Consider the following 25,289-nt stretch of genomic DNA (forward strand, 5'->3'; position numbering starts at 1 on the left):
GGTGTTCTGGACATCCCCGGAAAATGACGTGGACCGCATCCAGGCGTGGCGACGGAGTGCCACCGTGGTGGAAATCGCCCGACCCAGCGAGTCCGTGGTGTCAAGCCCACATCGTATGGCGTGCCGCGCTGCATCCCTCCCATCGGCCAAAGCCTGGTTAAGACGTGTCCGGACCTCCTCCGGACACAGGGGCAGCACGTCCTCCACCGTATCCCACAGAGAATGGGAATAACGGTCCAAGAGACAGGCGGTGTTTAAAGACCGCAGGCCCGAACTAAGGGACGAGAACAGTTTCTTGCCAAACTGCTCGAGTCTCTTGGAATCCCGGTCCGGCGGAGCGGTCGGGAAGGAGGATTGGGAGGTAGAGGCCTGGATAACCAGACTCTCGGGGGTGGGGTGTTGGGACAGGAAACTGGGGTCGCCCGGAGCAGGGCGGTGGCGCCTGGCAACGTTCCTATCCACAGGAGGAACTGTGGAGGGCTTGGACCAGGTGCCCTGCAGAACGTCAGTGAGGGCCTCATTGAACGGCAGCAGAGGCTCAGTGGAGCTTGCTGTGGTTTGAAGCACCTCAGTGAGGATGTTAGTCCTCACAGCCACGGCAGGCAGCTCGAGCCCAAGGGCTGCGGCCGCCTTGCGCAGCACCACAGAAAATGCTGCACCCTCCTCCGAAGCCACAGTCGGAGGAGAAGTGAATCCAGTGTCTGGCGATGTATCAAGACCACTGGCCTCCCCCAGTTCATCTGCCCAGTCCTGTGAAAGCTGCGACTGAACAGCCAGAGGGTCCTCAAACCCCTCCCAGTCGCCCCCGTCGTCCGATTCCTGATAAACAGGAGGAATGATCGGAGCCGGACTATAGAGATGAAGGGTCTCAAGCGGCGCCGGACGCGGCGTCGGTCGACGCCGTTGCGGCGCCGGGTCCGGAATAGGGCTAAACTGGGGTTGGACGCCGTCCGGAGTCGGCAGCAACGGCGGCGGCGTCGGCGGCACCGGAGGTGTAGGCGTCTGCGCCGGCGGCGCCGGTGACGGCGGTTCATGCGCCGGCGCCGGTGGAGGAGTGGTTAGGTCAACCGGCGTCGACGGGGGCCCAGGCATGGGCCCCGCGGGGACCTGCGGCGTCGAGACCGGAGTCGTCGACGGCGCCGGGGCCGAAGCCGCCGGCAGGCAGGGTCGCCCAGTCGAGCCCGCGGGGCCCGAAGGCGCGCCAGCGGGCGTCGACGGCGGGGCCAGGCTCCTCATGGCCGAGAGGAAGGCACTGACCTCCGCCGGCGTCGCGTTAGTCCCAGGGACCGGAGGGTATGGGGACGGGCGCGGCGCCTGCGGCTCCGCCGGAGCCGCGGGGGTGGAACCACTTGGACCCTCGGCCGAGTCGCGCGACCGGCGAGGGGAGTCCGAAGAGCGATGTCGCCGCTTGGACTTCTTAGAGCGTTTGGACTTACCCGACGACTTGGAGCCCGACGATCGATGGTGGCGTCGGCTAGGGCTCCGCGAGCGATCCTTGGACCTCCTCCTGGACCGGGATCGCGCACGACGCGGAGCCGAGTGGTGAAGCTCGAGAAGCTTGCGGGACCGCTCCCGCCGAGCCTTCGAAGTCAGGGCCTGGCAATCGGAACACGACTCCGCGTCGTGGTCGGGGCCTAAACAGTAGAGGCACCGGCGGTGGTGGTCGGTCACCGACATCAGTCGATGGCAATCCTCGCAAGCCTTGAACCCAGGCATCCTACCGGCACCAGATGTCGACAGACAAGAATCAAAAGTGATCAAAAAAGATTTAGTCAAAAAAGACTAAAAGGGGTAGCTCTCCCGGATCTGCGCTTACTGGCGCGGAAAAAAGAAGAACTGACGTCAGCGCGCGAGGGCGGCGTCTAAGTACTCCGACGACGTCATCCCGGCGCACGACGCCGACGACGGACGCGGAGCCGCAGACGACGCCTAGCGACGCGCAAGGGGTATTGCTGACGAAAAATTTTCCGGATCCAGTCTGACGCCTGGGGATATTCTAAGGTGAGGAATCTAACTAACGTGTTTCTTTCAGATACAATGCACATCCAGGGACGAGGTGCCAAGCCTCCTCCCCAGGATGGGCAGGGTTCACGAAAGGGAAGCTTCAAAGGCATGCCGCCTTTGTGAGCCTCCCCAGACCATTTGCTGCTTTCAGCAACTGGTCCCCGCTGGTTCTACCCCCCACTTTGGGCAGGAGAGCCGGCAGGAAAAACAAGTTAAGGAAAGAGGTGTGCCCACCTCTGCCAACTCCACCCCTCAGTCCCCGCCATCTTGAGGATAGGGGGACCAAACCAACCAGGGACAGGCTACTGCCCCCTGTAGGAGAGTAGGGTCTGCTTTCTATATTCACCCCCACTTTTTGCTTTTGCTTTACTGGTTTTCGACTTAGATGTGGCTGTGGGCCTGCTAATCAGACCCACAGCCCTGCTGTTCTCTCTCTAAATTGATACTATGTACTTTAGGTGCATAACCCATTTGGATAGGATCACCTTATTGGCCCCTGTACAGTGTACCTTAGGTACCCAGGGCATAGGTGTACCCTAGGCCTACCAGGGGCTGCAGCATGTATTATGCCACCCCTGGCCTGGCCTTCCATTATGACACAACTGGCTGATCACTCAGCTGGGGCAAGGTCGTGTAATCACCCCTTGCTTAGGTGTAGTAGTCCTATACCTAACTTACATATAGACACATGTGTACCTATCAGCCACTCCTATGGCAGGCCTTAACAATCCTGGAGGCAGAGTGCTTGGTAACATGTGAGATGGTGCTCTAGCATGAGCTGAGCCTGTCTGCAGCTTTCGGAACCATGTCCTTATAGATGTTCTATGATATAGCCTACCATATACTCTTAAAGTGCCTTATAATCTTAAACGGTTATGGTAACTATGGTTTGGCTTTATCAAAACATGTCGTGTAAGGTGTCTAACACTTTGGAATAATACCCCCATCCCATTTCTGGGGATGAGGATATTATCCCTCCCTTCTAGAGGGAGAAGACATGTTGTAACCTACTTACCCGGTTAAAGTTAACCAGAGCCCCAGCATCACAAAATGGATGCTGCTGCCATGACACAGGTCTGACCTCCTGCTGCTGGGAGTGATCCCGGCAAGGGAGGCTTGGACAATAGGTTTCCTGCCTTGGGAGGTGCTAGCACCACCCCAGACAGGCCTTAGTGTATTGGGGCAGGGAGGGATGAATAGAATGAGACATGCCTGGGGCACACAAGGTGTCCCGTGCATAGTCCAGTTCAAACCGGTGCTGGGGCACTCCAGCCCCAGTCCTGGCGCGAAACTGGACAAAGGGAAGGGGGTGTAACCACCCCCCTCCCAGGTCCTACCCATAAGGCGTGACCTAGCAGGTATCCCAGCCCCCCAGATTAGTATAAGAGTGGGAGTTGGGCCTCAAGACTTTAGATTATCCTGAACCTGCAACTTGAACAGAAACTCTGGACCTTCGACATTCGACGAAAGAAGAAGACTGAAGAATCTCCCTTGTGGCCAAGGAGTGGCTACCCTGTGCAAACAGGCACCATCAAGAGACTACCCTTTGCTTTGCTAAAGTTCTACGAGGGACCGACTGCAGAGCCCGACCAGAGCCTTGACTTCCAGACTTCTCCGACCCTGATCCACATCCACAGCCGTGCTGAGATCCGTGGAGGCGACGAGAGACGTGGGACCGGCTACCTGGGAAAAGTGGCTAGTATCTTCAAGCGCAGCTTCTGAGGCACCCTCGAAGTTGTGCACCGGGGATTGAGAAGCCCCAACCCCAAGCACCATCTGCACCGAAGATCAGCCCCCCACACTCCACGAGTCCTGCGTGGGGCCCTTCAGCATTTTCCTGCTTGCCGCGTCTGTCCGGTTGCTTGCCCGCTGGCTAGTGGCCTTTGTGACGACGCACCCTGAAATCTTCTGCGCTGGTTTGGCTCCTCCAGACTGGCTCCCGCTTCTCTGCAAAGAAGAAGCACCCCAGACCTTCCTGGTCTGCACCAGAAGCAAGTCCTTCGTTCTTCGTGGGTTCCGCTTGCCAAGGCTTGGTGAGTCCTAGTCCAACTTCGACGCCGCCGACAGCAAGAGCCTTCGTGGGACAGCTCGCCTCCTGGTCCTGGTCGTCCTCGACGTTCCCTGGTCCTCGTGGCTGCAGCGACAAGCTTCACCTTCACCTGCAATCTTCACGACATCGCCTGGTTCCTTCCTGGTTCCACGTGGTCACTGGCTAGTGACCTTGACTCTGTCCCCTCTGCTTGCAGGTATCCTTACTTCCTGATCCAAGCCTTGGGATCCACCGGACACTCTTCACTGACTGCCTGTCAGCATCTTTCTTCAGGCATCCATAGGAGTCGACGACGAAACCCGACGCAACTTCACCCCTATACACCCGCAGCCTGTGGGCTAGGTAACTTGGGTACTCCGGTGCTCATCTTCCTAGCTACTCCGGAAGTGTCCTAAATCTATTTAATTCAAAACTGTACTATTTCTATCGATTATACACATTACGCGTGAGTGTTTCCACTCTGCACCTGAATCCCGTGGGCCTCCCACTTCCTAACCTTTGGTAGTATAGTGTAGCCCCAGCGATTCCCTAGGCCTAGGCCTATCCTATTTCCGTGACAGTGGTCCTTATACCACTTACTTAGTATATGGGTTGCGTGGCCCCTAGGGCCTAACTGTATTACTTACCTGTGTGACTTAATGTATGCATAAATAAGACTGTGTTGTACTTACCTCTAATCTCATAAAGAGTGCTGAGGGTTTGACTAGAATAAATACACTTTATTTTATATCTATATCTGTTGTGGTGTCCTTTCATTTGGTATTCAAGGGATTATATATGGTATCACAGCTGGCTTCACATGCCATTCAGAGTTTAGCCTAAGACTGCTCTTGTCCATGCTACCACTAGGATAGCTGGTCTATAAGGTTGACTTTACAACCAATCACCATAAGGGTTGTTTGGACTGATATAAGGTGTACACTAGAACTAGTGACATCATACATCAGGCCAACTTAAGTCCTACTGGACATAGTGGTTGTAGGTTGAAGGGAGTAACACACCCTGACTACAACTACTAGAGAGGTTTAGTAGATACAACTAGTGTAGGTAGATGCACACACCACACCCTCACTAGAATCATGTCCCTGAATGGAGATCACACTGATGCTCCCTCAGGAGAGGAGAATCCTAGACAGGTTCCCTCTAGATATGATACATTCCCTTTCCAGGAGATGAGACAACTGTGTACCTCCAGGAGATTAAAACAGGGTTCCAACCCTACCCTTAGACAGCTAGTGGAGCTTCTGGAGGCCTATGATGCTGAAAGAGCTGCCAAGGATGGTGCCATAGCTGTAGATAAGGGTCTACCCACCACAGAGGAGTCAGATGGGGCTTCAGATGAAGAGGTAGACAGCCAGGGCCAAGTAGGAAGACTTAGCCAGGCTAACCTAAGTTTACATGGGAGTTTGCATGGGGTCCCCCCATACAGACCCCCAAGTGGGCTTAACCAGAGAAGCAGGAGGGACAGATCCCCTTCAAGGGAATCCATCCACTCCCATGTCTCTAGCATCTCTAGTGTTTCCTCTCACAGGGGAATGACTTCCCCTGAGAGAAAGGAGCATGAAGCCAGAATGAGGGAAGCTAATCTGAGGATTCAGAGGGAAGAACTTGCCCTTGCCAAAGAGAAGCTTGCTCTGGCTAGAGAACAAAAGTTAAGTGGGTCAGAACCCACTGGTGGCAGCAATATCCCTAAGGATAGAGACGGGCACTATGATAATAGAAACCTGAGCAAGATTGTCCCTCCCTACAAGTGTGGGGATGACATCCACAAATGGATAACTGCTTTGGAGAGAGCTTGCAAAGTACAGCAGGTACCCCAAAGTCAGTGGGCAGCTATCTTGTGGCTCTCCTTCTCTGAGAAAGGCAGAGACAAGCTCCTCACAGTTAGTGATGAGGATGCAGATAATTACACTGTCCTGAAGAGTGCTCGAATTGATGGGTTTGGCCTAACCACTGAACAATACAGGTTGTTGTTCAGGGATACCCAGAAGACACAGACTCAGGACTGGACTGACTTTGTAGATTGTGCCACTAAGGCTCTGGAAGGCTGGCTAGTGGGAAGTAAGGTTAAGGACTATACAGGATTGTATAATTTGATCATGAGAGAGCAAATCCTTAACAACTCTCAAAACCAGCTACTGCATCAACACCTGATTGATTCTGATCTGACTTCTCCCCAAGAATTGGGAAAGAAGGCAGATAGATGGGTCAGGACTAGAGTTAAGCAGAAAAACCAGAACCAGGGCGGTGATCAGAAAAAGGCAGACCAGAAGGGTAATGATCAGAAACAAAAAGACCAGAAGTCTTCACCAGGCCCCCAAAAGGCTCAGGGGGAGGGTGGTCCCAAAAAGGATAAAAAGAAAGATGGCCAAAAGAAACCATGGTGCAACTATTGTAAGTCCAACTCACATTGGTTTAGTGAGTGCACCAAAAAGGATAAGCCCCCAGCCACCATTGCCCCTAAGGCAACTGTACCCCCTAGTTCAGCTGTAAGTGGTGGTTCCCAGCAAAAGGGTGTAGTAGGGTTAACCCTGGGAACTGAGGAGGGTCATGGCCTAGTCAGGATACCTACTCAGGCTGTTCTGATCTGTGATGGGGACTTAGCTTTGTCCTCTACTGTAGGCCCCAGTAACCTGGGCAAGTACAGACAGACTCCTTTTATCAACCAAAGAATGGCTCAGGCCTACAGGGACACTGGGGCTAGTGTCACAATGGTGACACCTGCCTTTGTGGACCCTGGACAGATCATACTAGGTGAGAATTACCTAGTGACCAACGCTAGCAATGCCACTACCTCCCATAGTGTGGCTATTGTTAACTTCTCCTGGGGAGGGGTAACTGGCCTCAAGAAAGTTGTTGTTAGTTCAGACCTTCCTGTAGAGTGTTTACTGGGCAATGATCTTGAAACTTCAGTTTGGTCTGAAGTGGAGTATAGGACCCATGCAGAAATGCTGGGGATAGATGCACATGTCCTTGCTGTGACCAGGTCACAGGCCAAAAAGTGCACCACTGAACAAGTGCTGGATCCTGAAACTATGGACCAGTCACAACCCAAGAGAAAGATCAGTAGGGTTAAGGCTGTGCCTTCCCCCCTGCCTCAGGTGGTGGATCAGCCCTCCCAGGAGGATGATTCTGAGAGCCCTGAAGGAACTGTCCTAGAAGAACTTGAACCTGATCAGGTTGAGTTTCTTGGGACAGGGGGACCTTCAAGGGCAGATCTGAGGCAGGCTCAATTAGACTGCCCCTCTCTTGAACCCCTCAGACAGCTGGCTGCTGCTGAGGCTGCAGGGAATGCTCAAGGTACCCATAGAGTGTATTGGGATGAAGGGCTACTGTACTCAGAGGCTAGAGACCCCAAGCCTGGTGCATCCAGGAGGTTGGTCATACCACTGAAGTTCAGAGGCTTCCTTCTTACCTTGGCCCATGATATTCCCCTTGCAGGACATTTAGGCCAGAACAAGACTTGGGACAGGCTTGTCCCTCACTTTCACTGGCCCCGTATGTCAGAAGATACTAAGGAGTTTTGTCGCTCCTGTGTCACCTGCCAAGCCAGTGGCAAATCAGGTGGCACCACAAAGGCCCCCCTCATACCACTACCTGTGGTGGGGGTCCCCTTTGAAAGAGTGGGCATAGATATTGTAGGACCAATGGACCCACAAACAGCATCTGGGCACAGATTCATACTGGTGATAGTAGACCATACCACCAGGTATCCAGAAGCTATTCCCCTGAGGACCACAACAGCTCCTGTTGTGGCAAGGGCCCTGCTTGGAGTATTCTCCAGAGTGGGCTTTCCAAAGGAGGTCATTTCTGACAGAGGTGCCAACTTCATGTCAGGATACTTGACTGCAATGTGGAAGGAGTGTGGTGTGAACTACAAGTTCACCACACCCTATCACCCACAGTGCAATGGGCTTGTTGAGAGATTCAACAAGACCCTAAAGGGAATGATAAAAGGTTTACCAGACAAGCTTAGGCGAAGATGGGACATCCTTTTACCCTGCCTTCTGTTTGCTTACAGAGAGGTCCCACAAAAGGGGGTTGGCTACAGCCCTTTTGAGCTTTTGTTTGGGCATCCTGTAAGAGGACCCCTGTGTTTGGTAAGGGAAGGATGGGAGAGACCTCTCAGACAGCCCAAACTAGACATAGTGGATTATGTACTTGGTCTCCGCTCCAGGATGGCAGAGTATATGAAGAAGGCTTCTAAAAACCTTGAGGCAAGCCAAGAACTCCAAAAAGCTTGGCATGACCAAAAGGCTGTGCTGACTGTTTACCAGCCAGGGCAGAAAGTGTGGGTGTTGGAGCCAGTGGCCCCAGCAGCACTCCAAGACAAATGGTCTGGACCCCACACTATTGTTGAGAAAAAGGGAGAAGTCACCTACTTGGTGGACCTTGGGTTCCCAGAAGCCCCCACAGGGTGCTTCATGTCAACAGATTGAAGGCATATGTTGACAGGGCAGACATGGGCTTACTCATGGCTACAGATGAGGGGCAGGAGGAAGAGAGTGACCCTCTCCCAGACCTGTTGACTCAGAACCCTGATGATGGCCCAGTTGATGGTGTGGTCTTTTCTGACAGCCTCACTGTCCATCAGCAACAGGACTGCAGACAGGTTCTGCAATCCTACAGACATATGTTCTCTCTGACCCCAAGTCAGACAAACTGGTGCACCCATGAGGTGGACACTGGTGACAGTCTGCCTGTGAAGAGTAAAATCTACAGGCAACCTGACCATGTCAGGGACTGCATAAAAGTTGAGGTACAAAAGATGTTGGAGCTGGGAGTCATTGAACCTTCAGAGAGCCCTTGGGCTAGTCCTGTAGTTCTTGTGCCAAAACCTCACACCCAAGATGGTAAGAGAGAGATGAGGTTTTGCGTAGACTACAGAGGTCTCAATGCTGTCACTAGGACAGATGCCCACCCAATACCTAGGGCAGATGAGCTCATTGACAGACTGGCAGCTGCTAGGTTTTTGAGCACATTTGACCTGACAGCAGGCTACTGGCAAATCAGACTAGCTGAGAATGCAAAGGCCAAAACTGCTTTCTCGACCCCAGGAGGACATTATCAATTTGTGGTAATGCCCTTTGGTTTGAAGAATGCACCTGCCACTTTCCAAAGGTTGGTGAATCAAGTCCTTACTGGGTTGGATGATTATTGTGCAGCTTATCTTGATGATATTGCTGTCTTTAGCTCCACCTGGGAGGATCACCTGGTCCACCTGAGGAATGTTTTAGAGGCCCTGCAAAAGGCAGGCCTCACTATCAAGGCCACTAAGTGCCAGATAGGGCAGAGCAAGGTTGTGTACCTGGGCCACCTAGTAGGTGGGGGTCAGGTTCAACCACTGGAGAGCAAGATCCAGACCATAAAGGACTGGACTCCTCCAACTACCCAGACTCAGGTCAGAGCTTTCTTGGGCCTGACTGGGTACTACAGAAAGTTTGTTAAGAACTATGGGTCCATTGTGACACCACTTAATGACTTGACCTCCAAGAAAATGCCAAAGAAAGTTCAGTGGACAGTAAGCTGTCAAAAAGCATTTGATGACCTGAAGCAGGCCATGTGCAGTGCACCTATTCTGAAAAGTCCAGACTACTCCAAAGAGTTCATTGTCCAGACAGATGCTTCTGAGTTAGGTGTGGGAGCTGTTCTTTCACAACTGAATGTAGATGGTCAAGACCAGCCCATTGCTTTCATAAGTAGAAGGCTGACCCCTAGAGAGAAACGTTGGTCAGCTATTGAGACGGAGGCCTTTGCTGTGGTTTGGGCCCTGAAGAAGCTGAGGCCATACTTGTTTGGCACTCACTTCAAGATTCAGACAGACCATAAGCCCCTCTTGTGGCTAAATCAGATGAAGGGTGAAAATCCCAAACTTCTTAGGTGGTCCATTTCCCTACAGGGGATGGACTTCACAGTGGAACATAGACCTGGGACTGACCATGCCAATGCAGATGGACTCTCCAGATATTTCCACTTAGAACATGAAGACTCAACTGGTCAAGGTTAGTTTAATGTCCCTAAGTTTGGGGGGGGGGGGGGGTTGTGTAGGAGAGTAGGGTCTGCTTTCTATGTTCACCCCCACTTTTTGCTTTTGCTTTACTGGTTTTCGACTTAGATGTGGCTGTGGGCCTGCTAATCAGACCCACAGCCCTGCTGTTCTCTCTCTAAATTGATACTATGTACTTTAGGTGCATAACCCATTTGGATAGGATCACCTTATTCGCCCCTGTACAGTGTACCTTAGGTACCCAGGGCATAGGTGTACCCTAGGCCTACCAGGGGCAGCAGCATGTATTATGCCACCCCTGGCCTGGCCTTCCATTATGACACAACTGGCTGATCACTCAGCTGGGGCAAGGTCGTGTAATCACCCCTTGCTTAGGTGTAGTAGTCCTATACCTAACTTACATATAGACACATGTGTACCTATCAGCCACTCCTATGGCAGGCCTTAACAATCCTGGAGGCAGAGTGCTTGGTAACATGTGAGATGGTGCTCTAGCATGAGCTGAGCCTGTCTGCAGCTTTCGGAACCATGTCCTTATAGCTGTTCTATGATATAGCCTACCATATACTCTTAAAGTGCCTTATAATCTTAAACGGTTATGGTAACTATGGTTTGGCTTTATCAAAACATGTCGTGTAAGGTGTCTAACACTTTGGAATAATACCCCCATCCCATTTCTGGGGATGAGGATATTATCCCTCCCTTCTAGAGGGAGAAGACATGTTGTAACCTACTTACCCGGTTAAAGTTAACCAGAGCCCCAGCATCACAAAATGGATGCTGCTGCCACAGACACGAGTCTGACCTCCTGCTGCTGGGAGTGATCCCGGCAAGGGAGGCTTGGACAATAGGTTTCCTGCCTTGGGAGGTGCTAGCACCACCCCAGACAGGCCTTAGTGTATTGGGGCAGGGAGGGATGAATAGAATGAGACATGCCTGGGGCACACAAGGTGTCCCGTGCATAGTCCAGTTCAAACCGGTGCTGGGGCACTCCAGCCCCAGTCCTGGCGTGAAACTGGACAAAGGGAAGGGGGTGTAACCACCCCCCTCCCAGGTCCCACCCATAAGGCGTGACCTAACAGGTATCCCAGCCCCCCAGATTAGTATAAGAGTGGGAGTTGGGCCTCAAGACTTTAGATTATCCTGAACCTGCAACTTGAACAGAAACTCTGGACCTTCGACATTCGACGAAAGAAGAAGACTGAAGAATCTCCCTTGTGGCCAAGGAGTGGCTACCCTGTGCAAACAGGCACCATCAAGAGACTACCCTTTGCTTTGCTAAAGTTCTACGAAGGACCGACTGCAGAGCCCGACCAGAGCCTTGACTTCCAGACTTCTCCGACCCTGATCCACATCCACAGCCGCGCTGAGATCCGTGGAGGCGACGAGAGACGTGGGACCGGCTACCTGGGAAAAGTGGCTAGTATCTTCCAGCGCAGCTTCTGAGGCACCCTCGAAGTTGTGCACCGGGGATTGAGAAGCCCCAACCCCAAGCACCATCTGCACCGAAGATCAGCCCCCCACACTCCACGAGTCCTGCATGGGGCCCTTCTGCATTTTCCTGCTTGCCGCGTCTGTCCGGTTGCTTGCCCGCTGGCTAGTGGCCTTTGAGACGACGCACCCTGCAATCTTCAGCGCTGGTTTGGCTCCTCCAGACTGGCTCCCGCTTCTTTGAAAAAGAGAAGCACCCCAGACCTTCCTGGTCTGCACCAGAAGCAAGTCCTCAGTTCTTCGTGGGTTCCGCTTGCCAAGGCTTGGTGAGTCCTAGTCCAACTTCGACGCCGCCGACAGCAAGAGCCTTCGTGGGACAGCTCGCCTCCTGGTCCTGGTCGTCCTCGACGTTCCCTGGTCCTCGTGGCTGCAGTGACAAGCTTCACCTGCAATCTTAACGACATCGCCTGGTTCCTTCCTGGTTCCATGTGGTCACTGGCTAGTGACCTTGACTCTGTCCCCTCTGCTTGTAGGTATCCTTTCTTCCTGATCCCAGCCTTGGGATCCACCGGACACTCTTCACTGACTGCCTGTCAGCATCTTTCTTCAGGCATCCATAGGAGTCGACGACGAAACCCGACGCAAGTTCACACCTATGCACCTGCAGCCTGTGGGCTAGGTAACTTGGGTACTCCGGTGCTCATCAGGGTAGTGACTATCCTAGGGTCTAGTTTCCGAGTCTCGACTCTCTAGCTGCTTCAGAAGTGTCCTTAAACTGTTAATTTCTAACTGCTAGTATTTCTATCGATTATACGCATTACGCGTGAGTGTTTCCACTCTGCACCTGAATCCTGTGGGCCTCCCACTTCCTAACTATTGCTAGTGTAGTGTAGCCCCAGTGATTCCCTAGGCCTAGGCCTATCCTATTTCCGTGACAGTGGTCCTTATACCACTTCTTTAGTATATGGTTTGCGTGGCCCCTAGGGCCTAACTGTATTACTTACCTGTGTGACTTAATGTATGCTTGAATAAGACTGTGTTGTACTTACCTCTAATCTCATAAAGAGTGCTGAGGGTTTGACTAGAATAAATACACTTTATTTTATATATATATCTGTTGTGGTGTCCTTTCATTTGGTATTCAAAGGATTATATATGGTATCACAGCTGGCTTCACATGCCATTCAGAGTTTAGCCTAAGACTGCTCTTGTCCATGCTACCACTAGGATAGCTGGTCTATAAGGTTGACTTTACAACCAATCACCATAAGGGTTGTTTGGACTGATATAAGGTGTACACTAGAACTAGTGACATCATACATCAGGCCAACTTCTCACACACTGGCCATCTTCTTCCACCGCAAGATCGCTGACATCCACGACAGTTTCAACACCACGATCGACCCGACCACGCCAGACTCCACCCCTCCTCCGAACACCAACAACGCCAACCGCCTTACCTCCTGGTCCAACGTCAGCGACGACGAGACATGCAAGGTCATGAACTCCATCCACTCAGGATCTCCGACAGACCCGTGCCCACACCACATATTCAACAAGGCAGACACAGCCATCGCCCCCCAACTACAGAAGGTCATCAACATCTCCTTCGAAACAGCAACATTCCCAGAAAGCTGGAAGCACGCCGAAATCAACGCCCTCCTCAAAAAACCCAAGGCGGACCCCAAGGACCTCAAGAACTTCCGGCCCATCTCCCTGCTCCCGTTCCCGGCGAAGGTCATCGAGAAAATCGTCAACATGCAACTGACCCGCCACCTCGAAGACAACAACATCTTGGAACCGTCCCAATCCGGATTCAGACGAAACCACAGCACCGAGACTGCCCTCATCGCCGCCACAGACAACATCAGGTACCAATTAGACAAGGCCGAAACATCAGCTCTCATCCTCCTGGACCTCTCGGCCGCCTTCGACACGGTCTGCCATCGCACTCTAAAAACACGCCTCCAAGAAGCCGGTATCCAAGAGAACGCCCTCGACTGGACCACATCCTTCCTCTCCGGCAGATCCCAGAGCGTCCGCCTCCCACCCTTCCGATCCAAAGCCACCAACATCATCTGCGGCGTCCCCCAGGGCTCCTCCCTCAGCCCAACGCTGTTCAACATCTACATGGCCCCCCTCGCACAAGTGGCCCGCCACAACAACCTCAACATCATCTCCTACGCTGACGACACTCAGCTCATCCTCTCCCTCACCAAGGACCCACGCACCGCCAAAACCAACATCCACGACGGAATGAAGGCCATCGCCAACTGGATGAGGAGCAGCCGGCTGAAACTGAATTCGGACAAGACGGAGGTTCTCATCCTCGAACCCAACCCCTCGGACTGGGACGACTCCTGGTGGCCGACCACTCTGGGGACAGCACCGACACCCACCGACCACGCACACAATCTAGGATTCATCCTCGACTCCTCCCTCTCCATGTCCAAACAGGTCAACGCCGTCTCCTCCTCCTGCTACAACACCCTCCGCACGCTTCGCAGGATCTACAAGTGGATCCCGACCGAAACAAGAAGAACGGTGACACAGGCCCTCGTCAGCAGCAGGCTGGACTACGGCAACGCACTCTACGCCGGAATCCCAGCCAAACACCTACGACGACTACAGCGCATCCAAAATTTCTCCGCCCGACTGATCGTCAACGTCCCCCGCCGCAGCCACATCACCCCCCACCTGACAAACCTACACTGGCTCCCCGTCGACAAGAGGATCACCTTCAAACTCCTCACCCACGCACAAAAGCACTCCACGACACCGGACCAGCCTACCTGAACAGCAGACTCAGCTTCCACACCCTCACCTGCCAGCTCCGCTCCGCCAGCCTCGCCCTCGCCGCCGTCCGCCGCATCCAACGAACAACCTCCGGCGGCAGATCCTCCTCCTACCTCGCCGCCAAGACCTGGAACACCCTACCTACCCACCTACGGCAGACCGAAGACCTACTCGCCTTCAGAAGACTCCTCAAGACCTGGATCTTCGAGCAGTAGCGAATCTCCCCCCCCCTCTCAGCGCCTTGAGACCCTCACGGGTGAGTAGCGCGCTTTACAAATACTATGATTGATTGATTGATTGATTCTGTGGGAGTAAAGATAAAACATTTCCAACTTCAGTAGTAAGGAAGTACATTTCACTCTTGTGTTCAGGCATCGTTTCATTAATGGCTTTCTGCAACAGCGAATTTACCCCATGGTATTTAAGAATGCCATTGTATTACCAGTTCTTGAAAAATATGGACACCTTTGAAGCTTTTCTGGCTGACTTCTAGTCAGGGGTTGGCCTTGCTGAGGCGCAGAGACAGCAGTGTTTGGTATTTGTAAACAACTCTTCTATTGCCACCACAAAGATCAAAGGCAGTCTGCTGCCTTGATATTTAGTAGACCTTCCCATGTCATATGACACTATAGATCAGGGACTGTTGTGCATATGGCTGAACTAACAACTGAGAGTAAGGAGAAAGATACTGGGTTTAACCTGTTAATTCCTGGAGAAGCACACCCAAGAAGTGCATAAGGCTCATTTTCGTCTTCCCCAAATCTGATTCCAATTCAATTTGAACACATTTACAGGACTGACCTTATGCCCTGCAGGATTTCAAAATGACGGCATGTAAAATCGGGTGGCAGCCTACTGGATCTGGCTAACAGAAGTAAAAGTATTTGACAGATGTGTCATTTAACAGCGCCTTGGTTATTTTGTGTTAAAGGTTAGTGGTAATGTCTAGGGCTCGTTTCATTTTTACAAACTATTTTAGGTTTATTTAAAAATCTAAAATGCCAAGTCAGGCCCAATGTATTAGATCTGATTACACTGTTTTTTGTTGTGATTTTACCTTATAATTTGTTTTGTATTTTTTGTTTTGTATTATTTGCTATAACGTTTCCTTGAAGCTCAACTGTATCTGACAATGTTGTGCCGTATTGTACTGTAAAAAATTAATACATCTAAATCATTGGGACTGCTCAGGCTCAATAAAAAAAAACAAGTTAAATAGCACCAAAAGTGGCTGGTGACTCCCTCTTGTATAGTTGGAACCATATTACAAAGACATCCAAAAAGTTCCATCACCGTTAAAAGACTGAATCAAGCAACACAAAAGAGAATGTAATTCTCAACTACAAAGTCTGAAAAAGTGACCCATCTCACAAATCGAGTTCAGGGACAAAGCTCTCCAGACAGGTCTGGACGGCGATCAAACATTCTGGAGAGAGAAAACTAACACACAGCATTCGGGTTGTTGCAAGGTTTTGAGACTTTTAAGTTTATTTTTTATATAATAGAGCTAAGGCCACATGCTGAAACTTTGTATTACACTCTAAACCTATATGCAGAGCACTGACTCCTCTACACACCATTAACAGTCCTTTGCAGCACAAGGCAAACATTGGAATGTTGCTTTGCGGGCCTTTACCTTGTCTTGTATTGTCTTCAATGGAGCTCCCAACATTCCAATGTTCTAATAGGGCATAAAGGACCTGGATGTTTGACAGTAAGTATCTTGGAAATCCCCCAAGAAGAGAGTAAGCATAAGGAAACTCTGTGTTAAGTACTCAGATTAGAAATTAAGGGGAAGCTCAGCTTGATTCCATGACATTTGAATCAGTGGAATGAAGAAGTTACTTACCTTCAGTAACTATATATCTGTAAGAAACATGGGTTAGTTATAGATTCCTTACCTTAGAATTACCCTCAGGAGTCAGACTGGATCTGGAAAGTTTTTTTGTCAGCAATACCCCTGCGCATCGGAAGGTGGCGTAGATCGACTCCGCGTTCGTCGTCCGCGTCGTGAACGCCGAGAGGACGTCGCGGTAGCTACATAGACGCCGCCCTGGCTCGCTGACGTCAGTTCTATCTTTTTCCGCGCCAGCAAGCGCAGATCTGGAGAGAGCGGTTCTTCCAGTCACTTTTTGACTGACTTTTTTCTCGACTTTTGTCAAATTCCTTTTCTGAGTCCATCGACTTCTGGTGCACGAGGGATGCCCGGGTTCAAGGCCTGCAGTTCCTGTAACCGACTAATCGGTGACGGACCTGCACCGCGTGTGCTCCGACTGCCGGACCATGGCCCCGAAGTCTTTGCGGGAGCGGTCTCGAAAGCTACTCGAGGCCTGGTAGCAGGCTTCGTGTCGCTCGAGGTCCCGGTCGTGGAGGAGGTCACGGGACCGGTCGTGGAGCCAACACTATTCATTGCCTAAGTCTTTGCACTCAGGGTCAGGTAAGTCGAAGCACAAGAAGAAGTTGAAAAAGCATCGTCACTCTTCGACTTCTCACCGTCCGTCGGCTGACGTGACGAGGGATGCGGATAGGGCATAAAGGACCTGGATGTTTGGCAGTAGGTATCTTGGAAATCCCCCAAGAAGAGAGTAAGCATAAGGAAACTCTGTGGTAAGTACTCAGATTAAAAATTAAGGGGAAACTCAGCTTGAATCCATGGCAATCGAATCAGTAGAATTGTAAATGTATAGAATAGCTCTCCAAACTAGTGCATAAACTGATCTAGGGTCATGAGCCTCTGAGTCATCCTATTATAACTTTGAGCCACTTATAAACAAACACATCAAAACATGAAAACGTGAATAGAGCTGTCTGAATCTAAGAAGGCTGTGTCATGCCAACAGAGTTTGAAACATTGTAATTTACAGGATACACTGAGGCACAAGTTAAAGTCTGGATTTAGTCTCACTGATGATTTACAATACAGAAGAACACCCGAGGGTGACCCTGGAAAGTGTTTACTGTCCTCACCTCTTCTTCACTCTGCCGCTGACAATCTTGCAGCTTCTTCAGTTCTCCACTGAGCCTCTTTATACGCTCGTCATAAGCAGCATTCTCTTCCTCAAGCTGCGACCGTCTCTGCTGGCCACGTAGAAGCTCGCTTCGAAGGGTAGCAATCTCACGACTCTTGTCACCCAGCTGATGAAAAAAATGGTAGAAATTAACCTGCACAAACTGTAAGAATAAAATGCCGTTGATACAAAGCCAATAGTATTGATCCAAGACTTATTAGAGCAAGGGATAAAACAGTTCCTTCGGTGTCCCTACACGACCTAAAGCTAGGGGAGGACCAAGTACCAAGTGGGGGAATGATCCTACATGTTGTCAGAATAAAAATAAGTTGGGCAACCTGCAGAAATAAATTTAATTGAACGTAAGGCAAAGGGTATGGACGAAGATGTAATAAAATTGTAAATCTCAAGATAAAACAGTAAAAGTGCACTCCTTAGATGATACAATCATCCAAAATATATTTCACATGAGCAAATATCAAGATATGGTGCTAAGTACAAGTACAACCACTTAGTTCTGGGGACAATGTTGTGGGTTCATTGGACAAATCATTTGTCTAGGGTAAACAAACATTTCAAGCAATTTAACCCCTTCGCCGTGGCGGGAATTCCGCCGCGGCGCCGGGGGGTGCGGGGGGGGCAGCGCGGTGGCGCTGTGCTCATGACGGAGCCGCTCCGTCATGAGCCACGGTTGAGCTGTGCTCATGACGGAACGGTTCCGTCATGACTCTGCCCGGTTGCGTTGTCCCCCCGCACAGGCGGGGAAACAGCGCCGCGTGGGCGGAGAGGCCGCCAACGGTCATGGCATGACGGAACCGTTCTGTCATGAGCACACGGCAACCGTGGCTCATGACGGAACGGTTCCGTCATGAGCGGGGAAGGGGTTAAGCAACCACTTCTCTCCACCAAGAACAACCATCACCCATTTTCCACTCTCAGCAACAGGTATTTTCTTTTTACTTCGCTTTCAAGATCACTACAAGACACCCCTTGTTGAGGGGGGCGCTAGATGGCACACGAGCGGAATGGCCGAGCTAACGTGAGGCTCCCGCAGCCTGGTGCCGAAATCCTGTATAAAATCCTGCCTGGATGGCCACATAAGCAAACAAACAGCTGATTTAGGATGTCCAAGTGACGAGGAACAAGCGGTGGAAGTCTGCTGAAAATCCGCTCTGGAATGCTGCTGTAATCGGCAGTTGCAGACTTTACCGCTGTGAGGCCCTGAGCGGTCTGGAACTGCGGTGGGGCGCGGACCACTACTCGAGAACCGCGGTCCCCACGTGGCGTGCAGGCCCCCGTACCGCTACTGCAGTGAACACCGAGGTGCGGTGAGTGCTCTATTGCCGCGTTGCTGAATGACGCATAGGGAAGGCATCCGAGGAGCGAGGAGGCAGCTGTAGTATCCCCTAGAGGCAGACACGTAACTAAGCTCCCGAGAAGTGGCGCCATAGCAGAACAATATTACTGAACGAGTGGCAGAGAGGCCATTAGCGGTGACGCCCTTAACGCAAGACCCCCGTCGCTGATCGCATATATCACAACATAAGCGGGTTGACCCCACGCAGTGACCAACGCGGCGCGGTAAGCGCTGCACTACCACAATGCTGCATGTCGCATAGGGAGGATACCCGGGGCGTGGAGAGGCAGATATCTTATCCCCCAGAGGCGGTCACATAACTAAGCTCACGCGAAGAGGCGCCATAACAGAAAAGCAGCACCTCGCGGATGTCGGAACGACCATTTGCAGATAAGCCCTCAATGCAAGGTCTGTGAGTCTGATTGGACATATTACACTGTAAGTGGGCTATCCTCACGAGCAACCAGCCAAATCTAAATGCCGCAAAAAAGCGATACGCTAATGTAACGCTCGCAGCACGCACTGCCAAGGATAACCTACACTATCAGAGTTCTAGAGTCAGCACTTACAAGGCGAGCCCCTAACGTTATTTATAACGTAAAGGTGTGCGAAAGCCTCCTCCTAGCCAAAACAAGACTTCATCCATTGATAAAAAGTGCATGTGGGCGCCAGCGGTTCTGTGTGGGCGGTATCGGGATCAATAATTGTAGCGTTAGCAAGGTGCCCAATAAATGCATCTGTGTTCAGGGTAAAGCTAAAACAAAGCTATTGAACGGCTCTGGCAACGACTGGAACAGAGGGGCAGAAGATCAGTAACTTACCTCAAGGTGACGAGCGCCTAAAGCCCCCCCCCATCTCGGAGACCCATTGGCATATACAATGTAACTTCCATAATGGGGAAAACCAGACGCGCGACAGCCACAACTCAATATTGATACTAAGAAAAGCGCCCGCCTGCAGCAAACAGAAGTGGAAAGTGGAGCTGAAATGACAATGCAAGAACCCATTTTCCCCAAGGAGAGGACATGAAAGCAATCTTGCTGGAGGTTAGACAGGGCTTAGCTACCATCGCCAACAAAATGGACGTCATGACCACACGCATGGACACTATTGTACGCAAACTAGATGGCCACGAAGAGCGCATAAAAGAGACTGAACGGCACATTTCAGATGCGGAAGATGGGACTGCACACATACAAAGCTCAGTAACGCAAATGGATAAGTTACTGAAAATAATTGCAGCTAAGAATGAGGACATCGAAGCGAGAAGCCGCAAGAACAACATTCGAGTCTTAGGCATACCAGAAAAAACAAACACGAGCAAAATGGAGGACTATATAGATAAATTACTACTGGCAGTAGTGGGGGCGGAATCTCTCTCCCCTCACTTCATAGACGAGCGGGCTCATCGCTCCTTAGGCCCGAGACCTCCACCTGGAAGCACACCTCATCCCATTATCGCACGCCTCCTAAATTACAGGGACCGAGATGTTGCTCTCAGAGTGGCAAGGGAGAAGAAACAACTGCACTTTGAGGGAGTACCGTTCACCATATATCCTGACTTCACGGCAACCGTGCAAGAGTAGAGGCGTAAATTCCTACCCGTAAAGCAGAAGCTGCGACACGCCCAAATAGATTATGCCCTGCTGTATCCAGCCCGCCTTCGGGTCACATATCAAGGAAAACAGACTTTTTATATATGAAACCCCAACAAGTCGAAGAGTTTCTGAAACACCTCAAGCGGCAGAAAGCTACTACAAATGCTCCAGGGGACTCGTCGAGACCAGCCTCACCAAACCCGGACTGACTGTCTACACGAGAAGAGGTCATAACGTCGTCACGTGGGGACCAGAAACGTTCTACTGATGGGAAGTAACAATTACAAACATACTCTGAACTCGTTATTGTGAGACATCTGAATACTTTGGCAAGAACAGCCATGAGATGGGTAATGTAGGAGAGTAGGGTCTGTAATCCTATGATCACCCAGATTTTTTGCTTTTTGCTTCATTGGTTTACGACTTTCCCTGGCTGTGGGCCTGACAATCAGACCCACCGCCTAGCTGTTCTCTCTCGAAATTAACACACATGTACATTAGGTGCATCCACTAATTGGAACTGGGCCGCCTTATCAGTCCCTGTATCAGCATACCACAGGTATCCAGGGCATCGGTGTACCCAGGGCCTACCAGGGGCTGCAGCATGTATTATGCCACCCCTGGATGACCGCCCAAATCTGACACAACTGGCTGCACGACAGCTGGGGCAAGGTGGTGTAATCACCCGTTGCTGTAGGTGTAGTATTCCTATACCTAACCCTAAAATGGACACATGGATTCCTATCAGTCACTCCTATGGCAGGCCTTATCAATCCTGAAGGCAGAGTGCGGGGAATCATGTGGGATGGTGCTCTGGCGCGAGCTGAGCCCGTCGACGGCTTGCGGAACCAAGTCCTAATAGCCGTTCCATGGTGACGCGTGCCAACTACCTTAAAATGCATTATAATCCTCGCGGTTACTTGCTAACTCTGGCATCGCATCACCCACACATGTCGAGTAAGGTGTCATACGAATTGGAATACGAACCCCTCGCCAATTCTGGCGACGGGGTTAGCATTCCCCCCTTTTAGAGGGGCACGACATGGAAGTAACCTTGAACCCCGGTTAAAGTTGACTCAAGCCTCAGCATCACAAAATGGATGCTGCCACCAGACACAAGTCTGACCTGCTGCTGGGAGACCTTCCAGCGAGGGGAGCTTGGACAAAGGGTTTCCTGTCGAGGGCGGTGTTAGCACCATCCCAGACAGGGTTTGTGTATCCCAGGTAGGCAGGGCTGAAAGGAAGGTGATTGCAAGTGGCACCCCGGTGCTCACTGTGCATAGCCCGGCTCAAACCAGTTTCGGGGGCAACCCTGCCCCTGAGCTGGGGCGAAGCCGGACAAAGGATAGGGGTGTAACCACCCCCCTCCTGGCCCCACCCATAGGTAGGACCTAGTCACGGGCCAGCCCCTTTTCCTAGAATAAAGGTAGGAGCGAGTCCCCTTCCCAATTTGGATAATTCTGAATCTTGAACTACTTTCCACGAAAGGAACTCTTGACTATTTCTGAAGACTCTCCCTTGTGGCTAAGGAGTAGCCACCCTGCACCAGCAGGCACCACCTAAGCGCTTGCGGTTTGCTGTACGTCTCTCCCACGGATCAAGACTGCCCAGCTCGACGAGACCCGGGTTCCCTGCCATCTCTGACCTCTACCTACATCGTCAGCCCAGCTGAGATTCGTAGGTGTGATGAGACCTGCGGGACCAGCCATCTTCAGAACCTGCACGACGCTTATCTAGCACGCCCACCGAGGGACCCTCGAGTGAGTGCACCTAGGGTTTGAGAAGCCCTAACCCTGAGCGGCTCCAGCACCGAAGTCTGCCTCCCCAGCATCCACGAGATCTGCGTGGGGGCCCTTCTGCTCCTTGCTGCTCACCGCGTTGTCCGACCACTCGCCGACCGGCTTGTGGCCCTCTTCACGACGCACCACGACAGACTTTCATCACTGGTCTGGTTGCTCCAGACTGGCTCTTGCTCCCCTTCGACAGAGGAGTACCTCGGACCCTCCTGGTCCACTCCCGACGCCATCTTGACTCCACCGCGTGGGTTTGCCACTGCCAAGACCTGCTGCCCCACTCCTGGGCCCAGCATCATCGACAGCAGACACCTTCGTGGGACAGCTCGCCCTCCATCCTGGTCGCCGCCGTGCCTCCTGGTCCGAGGAACAGCCGAGTCCGATGTCATCCACTCACCTGGTCGAGGTGACTTCATCCGGTACCTTCCTGGTACCCACACGATCGCTGGCTAGCGGTTGAGAACTGAGTCCCCTCTGCTTTCAGGTTTCCTTCATCACCGATCCAGGCTTGGATCTCGCTGAACATCGACACTGGTCGCCTGCCAGCAACTTCTTCTTTCAGGCTCCTGAGACTACAACGAGGACTCCCGACATCTTGCTGAACCCCACGCAGTCGCAGCCTCTGGGCTAGGTAACTCGAGCATCTCGGTGCTCCATCGTAGGTTCATTCTACAAGTGCCCAGTTCCTTTTTCGTTTAGTCCCACTGATCGGATTCCTCCGGAATCAGTAACTTTAAACTTTCTAACCTCTCCCATTCCACTTGCAGTGTAAATGGTTTCGTGCCCTTCGGGCATTTGTGTAAATTGTGCAACCAGAAGTATTTTCCTAAGAGTTTTGTAGTGTGCTTAGCTCCCTGACTCATAAAGAGCCAGGGTAGTCTTGTTATAAATAAATATCCTTTATTTTCATAACAACTTGTGTGGTGTCCTTTCACTTGGCGTTCAAGGGGTATATGTGATGGTAAACAGCTGGCTTAACACGCCCTCTAGAGTTTAGCCTGAAGACTGCTCTTGTCCACGCTACTAGGATAGCTGGTCTATAAGGTTGACTTACAACCAATCATCAATAAGGGTCGTTTGGAATGATACACAGTGATCACTAGAATAGTGAGCACTACATATCAGGCCAACTTCTCACAGGTAACACAGGACAAATGACACCAGGCACCCTCATACCCTGACGGGGGTCGACGCATCCATCTCGGTACCCCGGACGGGCGAGGACTACTTGTGCGCCACCCAGTGGAGTTCCCCCCAAGGGAGACTCCCCTTGCAAATCTCTACGCTTTGAATAACTTGATTAGTAGTGTATTGTCTGTTACTGTGGTTCACGTTTGTGGGAAAAGGTAGGGGGGAGGGACAGGAATTTCTGGCATGATTGGGATGCTTCAGTGGGAGAGGGAGGTTGGGGGGCTTGTTCTTAAGATTCTCGTTGAATGTACTATACAGCACAACAGACAACTTTTTGCACACATTCTTGTTCTCATTGTAATAAACACAGGCATGCCATATAAGCGACACGACACACATGGGGAGTACGGCTGACTCACTGAACACACAACATCTGCGGATAATATCATGGAATGTCCGGGGGTTGGGCGACCGGCGAAAGCGTAGACAGATACTACCATACTTGGACTATCACCAGATAAATGTAGCTATGCTCCAGGAAACCCACATCAATCCGCAACAGCCCACCACATTTGCCAGCAAATGGGCAGACCATAAGATATTTTCTTCGTATTCCTAATACGCGAGAGGCACCGTGATTCTGATAAAAAAGAGGACACCTTTCACACCAGTGGGTACGATTATAGACCAACAGGGGAGATACACAATTGCGTGGGGGCGACTGGGCATGGATTCGGTCACAGTAGTATGTTGCTATGGCCCTAACACGGATACCCCCGAATTCTTTACTAATCTCTGGGGAAAGATTATGAGCATAGGCTCCACCCATGTAATCTGGGGAAAGGGGGGGAGGGGGGGGGGGGGGGTTAATGTTGCCCTCAATCCGGCATCAGGCAGATCCAATACAGCACTGCATCATTACGCTAAAGCTCAGGGAACCCTACAGGGGATTTTGGAGGAGGGGGGCTTGATTGATGCTTGGCACCATACCCACCCTACAACTCGAGAAGGTACACACTATACTACACAGGCTGCAACATGGTCTCGGATAGATTACTATCTACTCTTGCGGGGCCTAGGACCATCCATAAAAGATGTCACACATCTGGCTAGGACCTTCTCCGATCATTCACCTGTGAAACGCACAATTACACCACCAGGATATGACGTGCCTAGATGCAGTTGAAGACTGCAGCCTACGGCATTATTAGATACCGCATTTCATAGCGAATTAGGTGAAGAAATCCAAGATTTCTTTCAAAGAAACAAGGAATCTGTGGACAATGTGGAAACAATTTGGGAGGCCTTTAAGGTCACGATTAGAGGGTTTTGCATTTCCAAGAGCTTTGGGGTACTCAGAGATATACAGGGCACATTGAGGAAACTGGAGAAAGACCTTAGAACGCTGGAGACACAGATGGCCACAGGGGAGGTGGGACGGACACAAACTGACTTTCGAGAGGAACTGTCAGAGTATGAAGATACTGCGGCACGAGAGACAAAATTCAGGGGAAAACACTGGGTGGCCCGTAAATATGGAGAAGGTGAAAGACCAGGGAAAGCATTAGCGGAGGCGATAAAGAAACCTCAATTCTCTAACTATGTATTAGAAATTACAGGGCCTGGGGAGGTGACACACCAATCAATCAATCAATCATTTGTAAAGCGCACTACATACCCGCGAGGGTCTCAAGGTGCTGGGGGGGGGGGGGCGCTACTGATCGAACAGCCAGGTCTTGAGTATCCTCCTGAAGGTCAGCAGGTCTTGGGTCTGTCATAGGCTCAGTGGGAGGGTGTTCCAAGTCTTGGCGGCGAGGTGGGTGAAGGATCTCCCGCCGGTGGTTGTTCTTCGGATTCGCGGGATGGTGGCGAGTGAGAGGGCGGCGGAGCATAGCTGGTGGTTGGGGATGTAGAAGGAGAGCCGTCTGTTGGGGTAGGCTGGGCCGGTCTTGTGGAGTGCTTTGTGTGCGTGGATGAGGAGCTTGAAGCATATCTTCTTGTGCAGGTTTCTCAAGTGGGGGGGTGATGTGGCCGTGTCGTGGTACGTCGAGGATCAGTCGTGCCGAGGCGTTTTGGATGCGCTGTAGTCGTTTGATGAGCTTGGTCGGGGCTCC

At 51.5% G+C, this 25,289-nt stretch overlaps 1 protein-coding gene across 1 annotated transcript in view; it reads right to left on the reverse strand.

Annotated features, from left to right (window-relative positions):
- Positions 1-25,289, reverse strand: part of PMFBP1 (polyamine modulated factor 1 binding protein 1) — a 2,019,859-nt gene that overhangs the window by 297,929 nt on the left and 1,696,641 nt on the right. Inside the window, exon 38 of the mRNA XM_085636957.1 lies at positions 17,256-17,423. Within this exon, the coding sequence (XP_085493083.1) occupies positions 17,256-17,423 (168 nt within the window). The remainder of the gene's footprint in view (positions 1-17,255; positions 17,424-25,289) is intronic.

This window comes from Triturus cristatus, chromosome 12, assembly GCF_964204655.1.
Source record: "Triturus cristatus chromosome 12, aTriCri1.1, whole genome shotgun sequence".
Taxonomy (NCBI): Eukaryota; Metazoa; Chordata; class Amphibia; order Caudata; family Salamandridae; genus Triturus; species Triturus cristatus.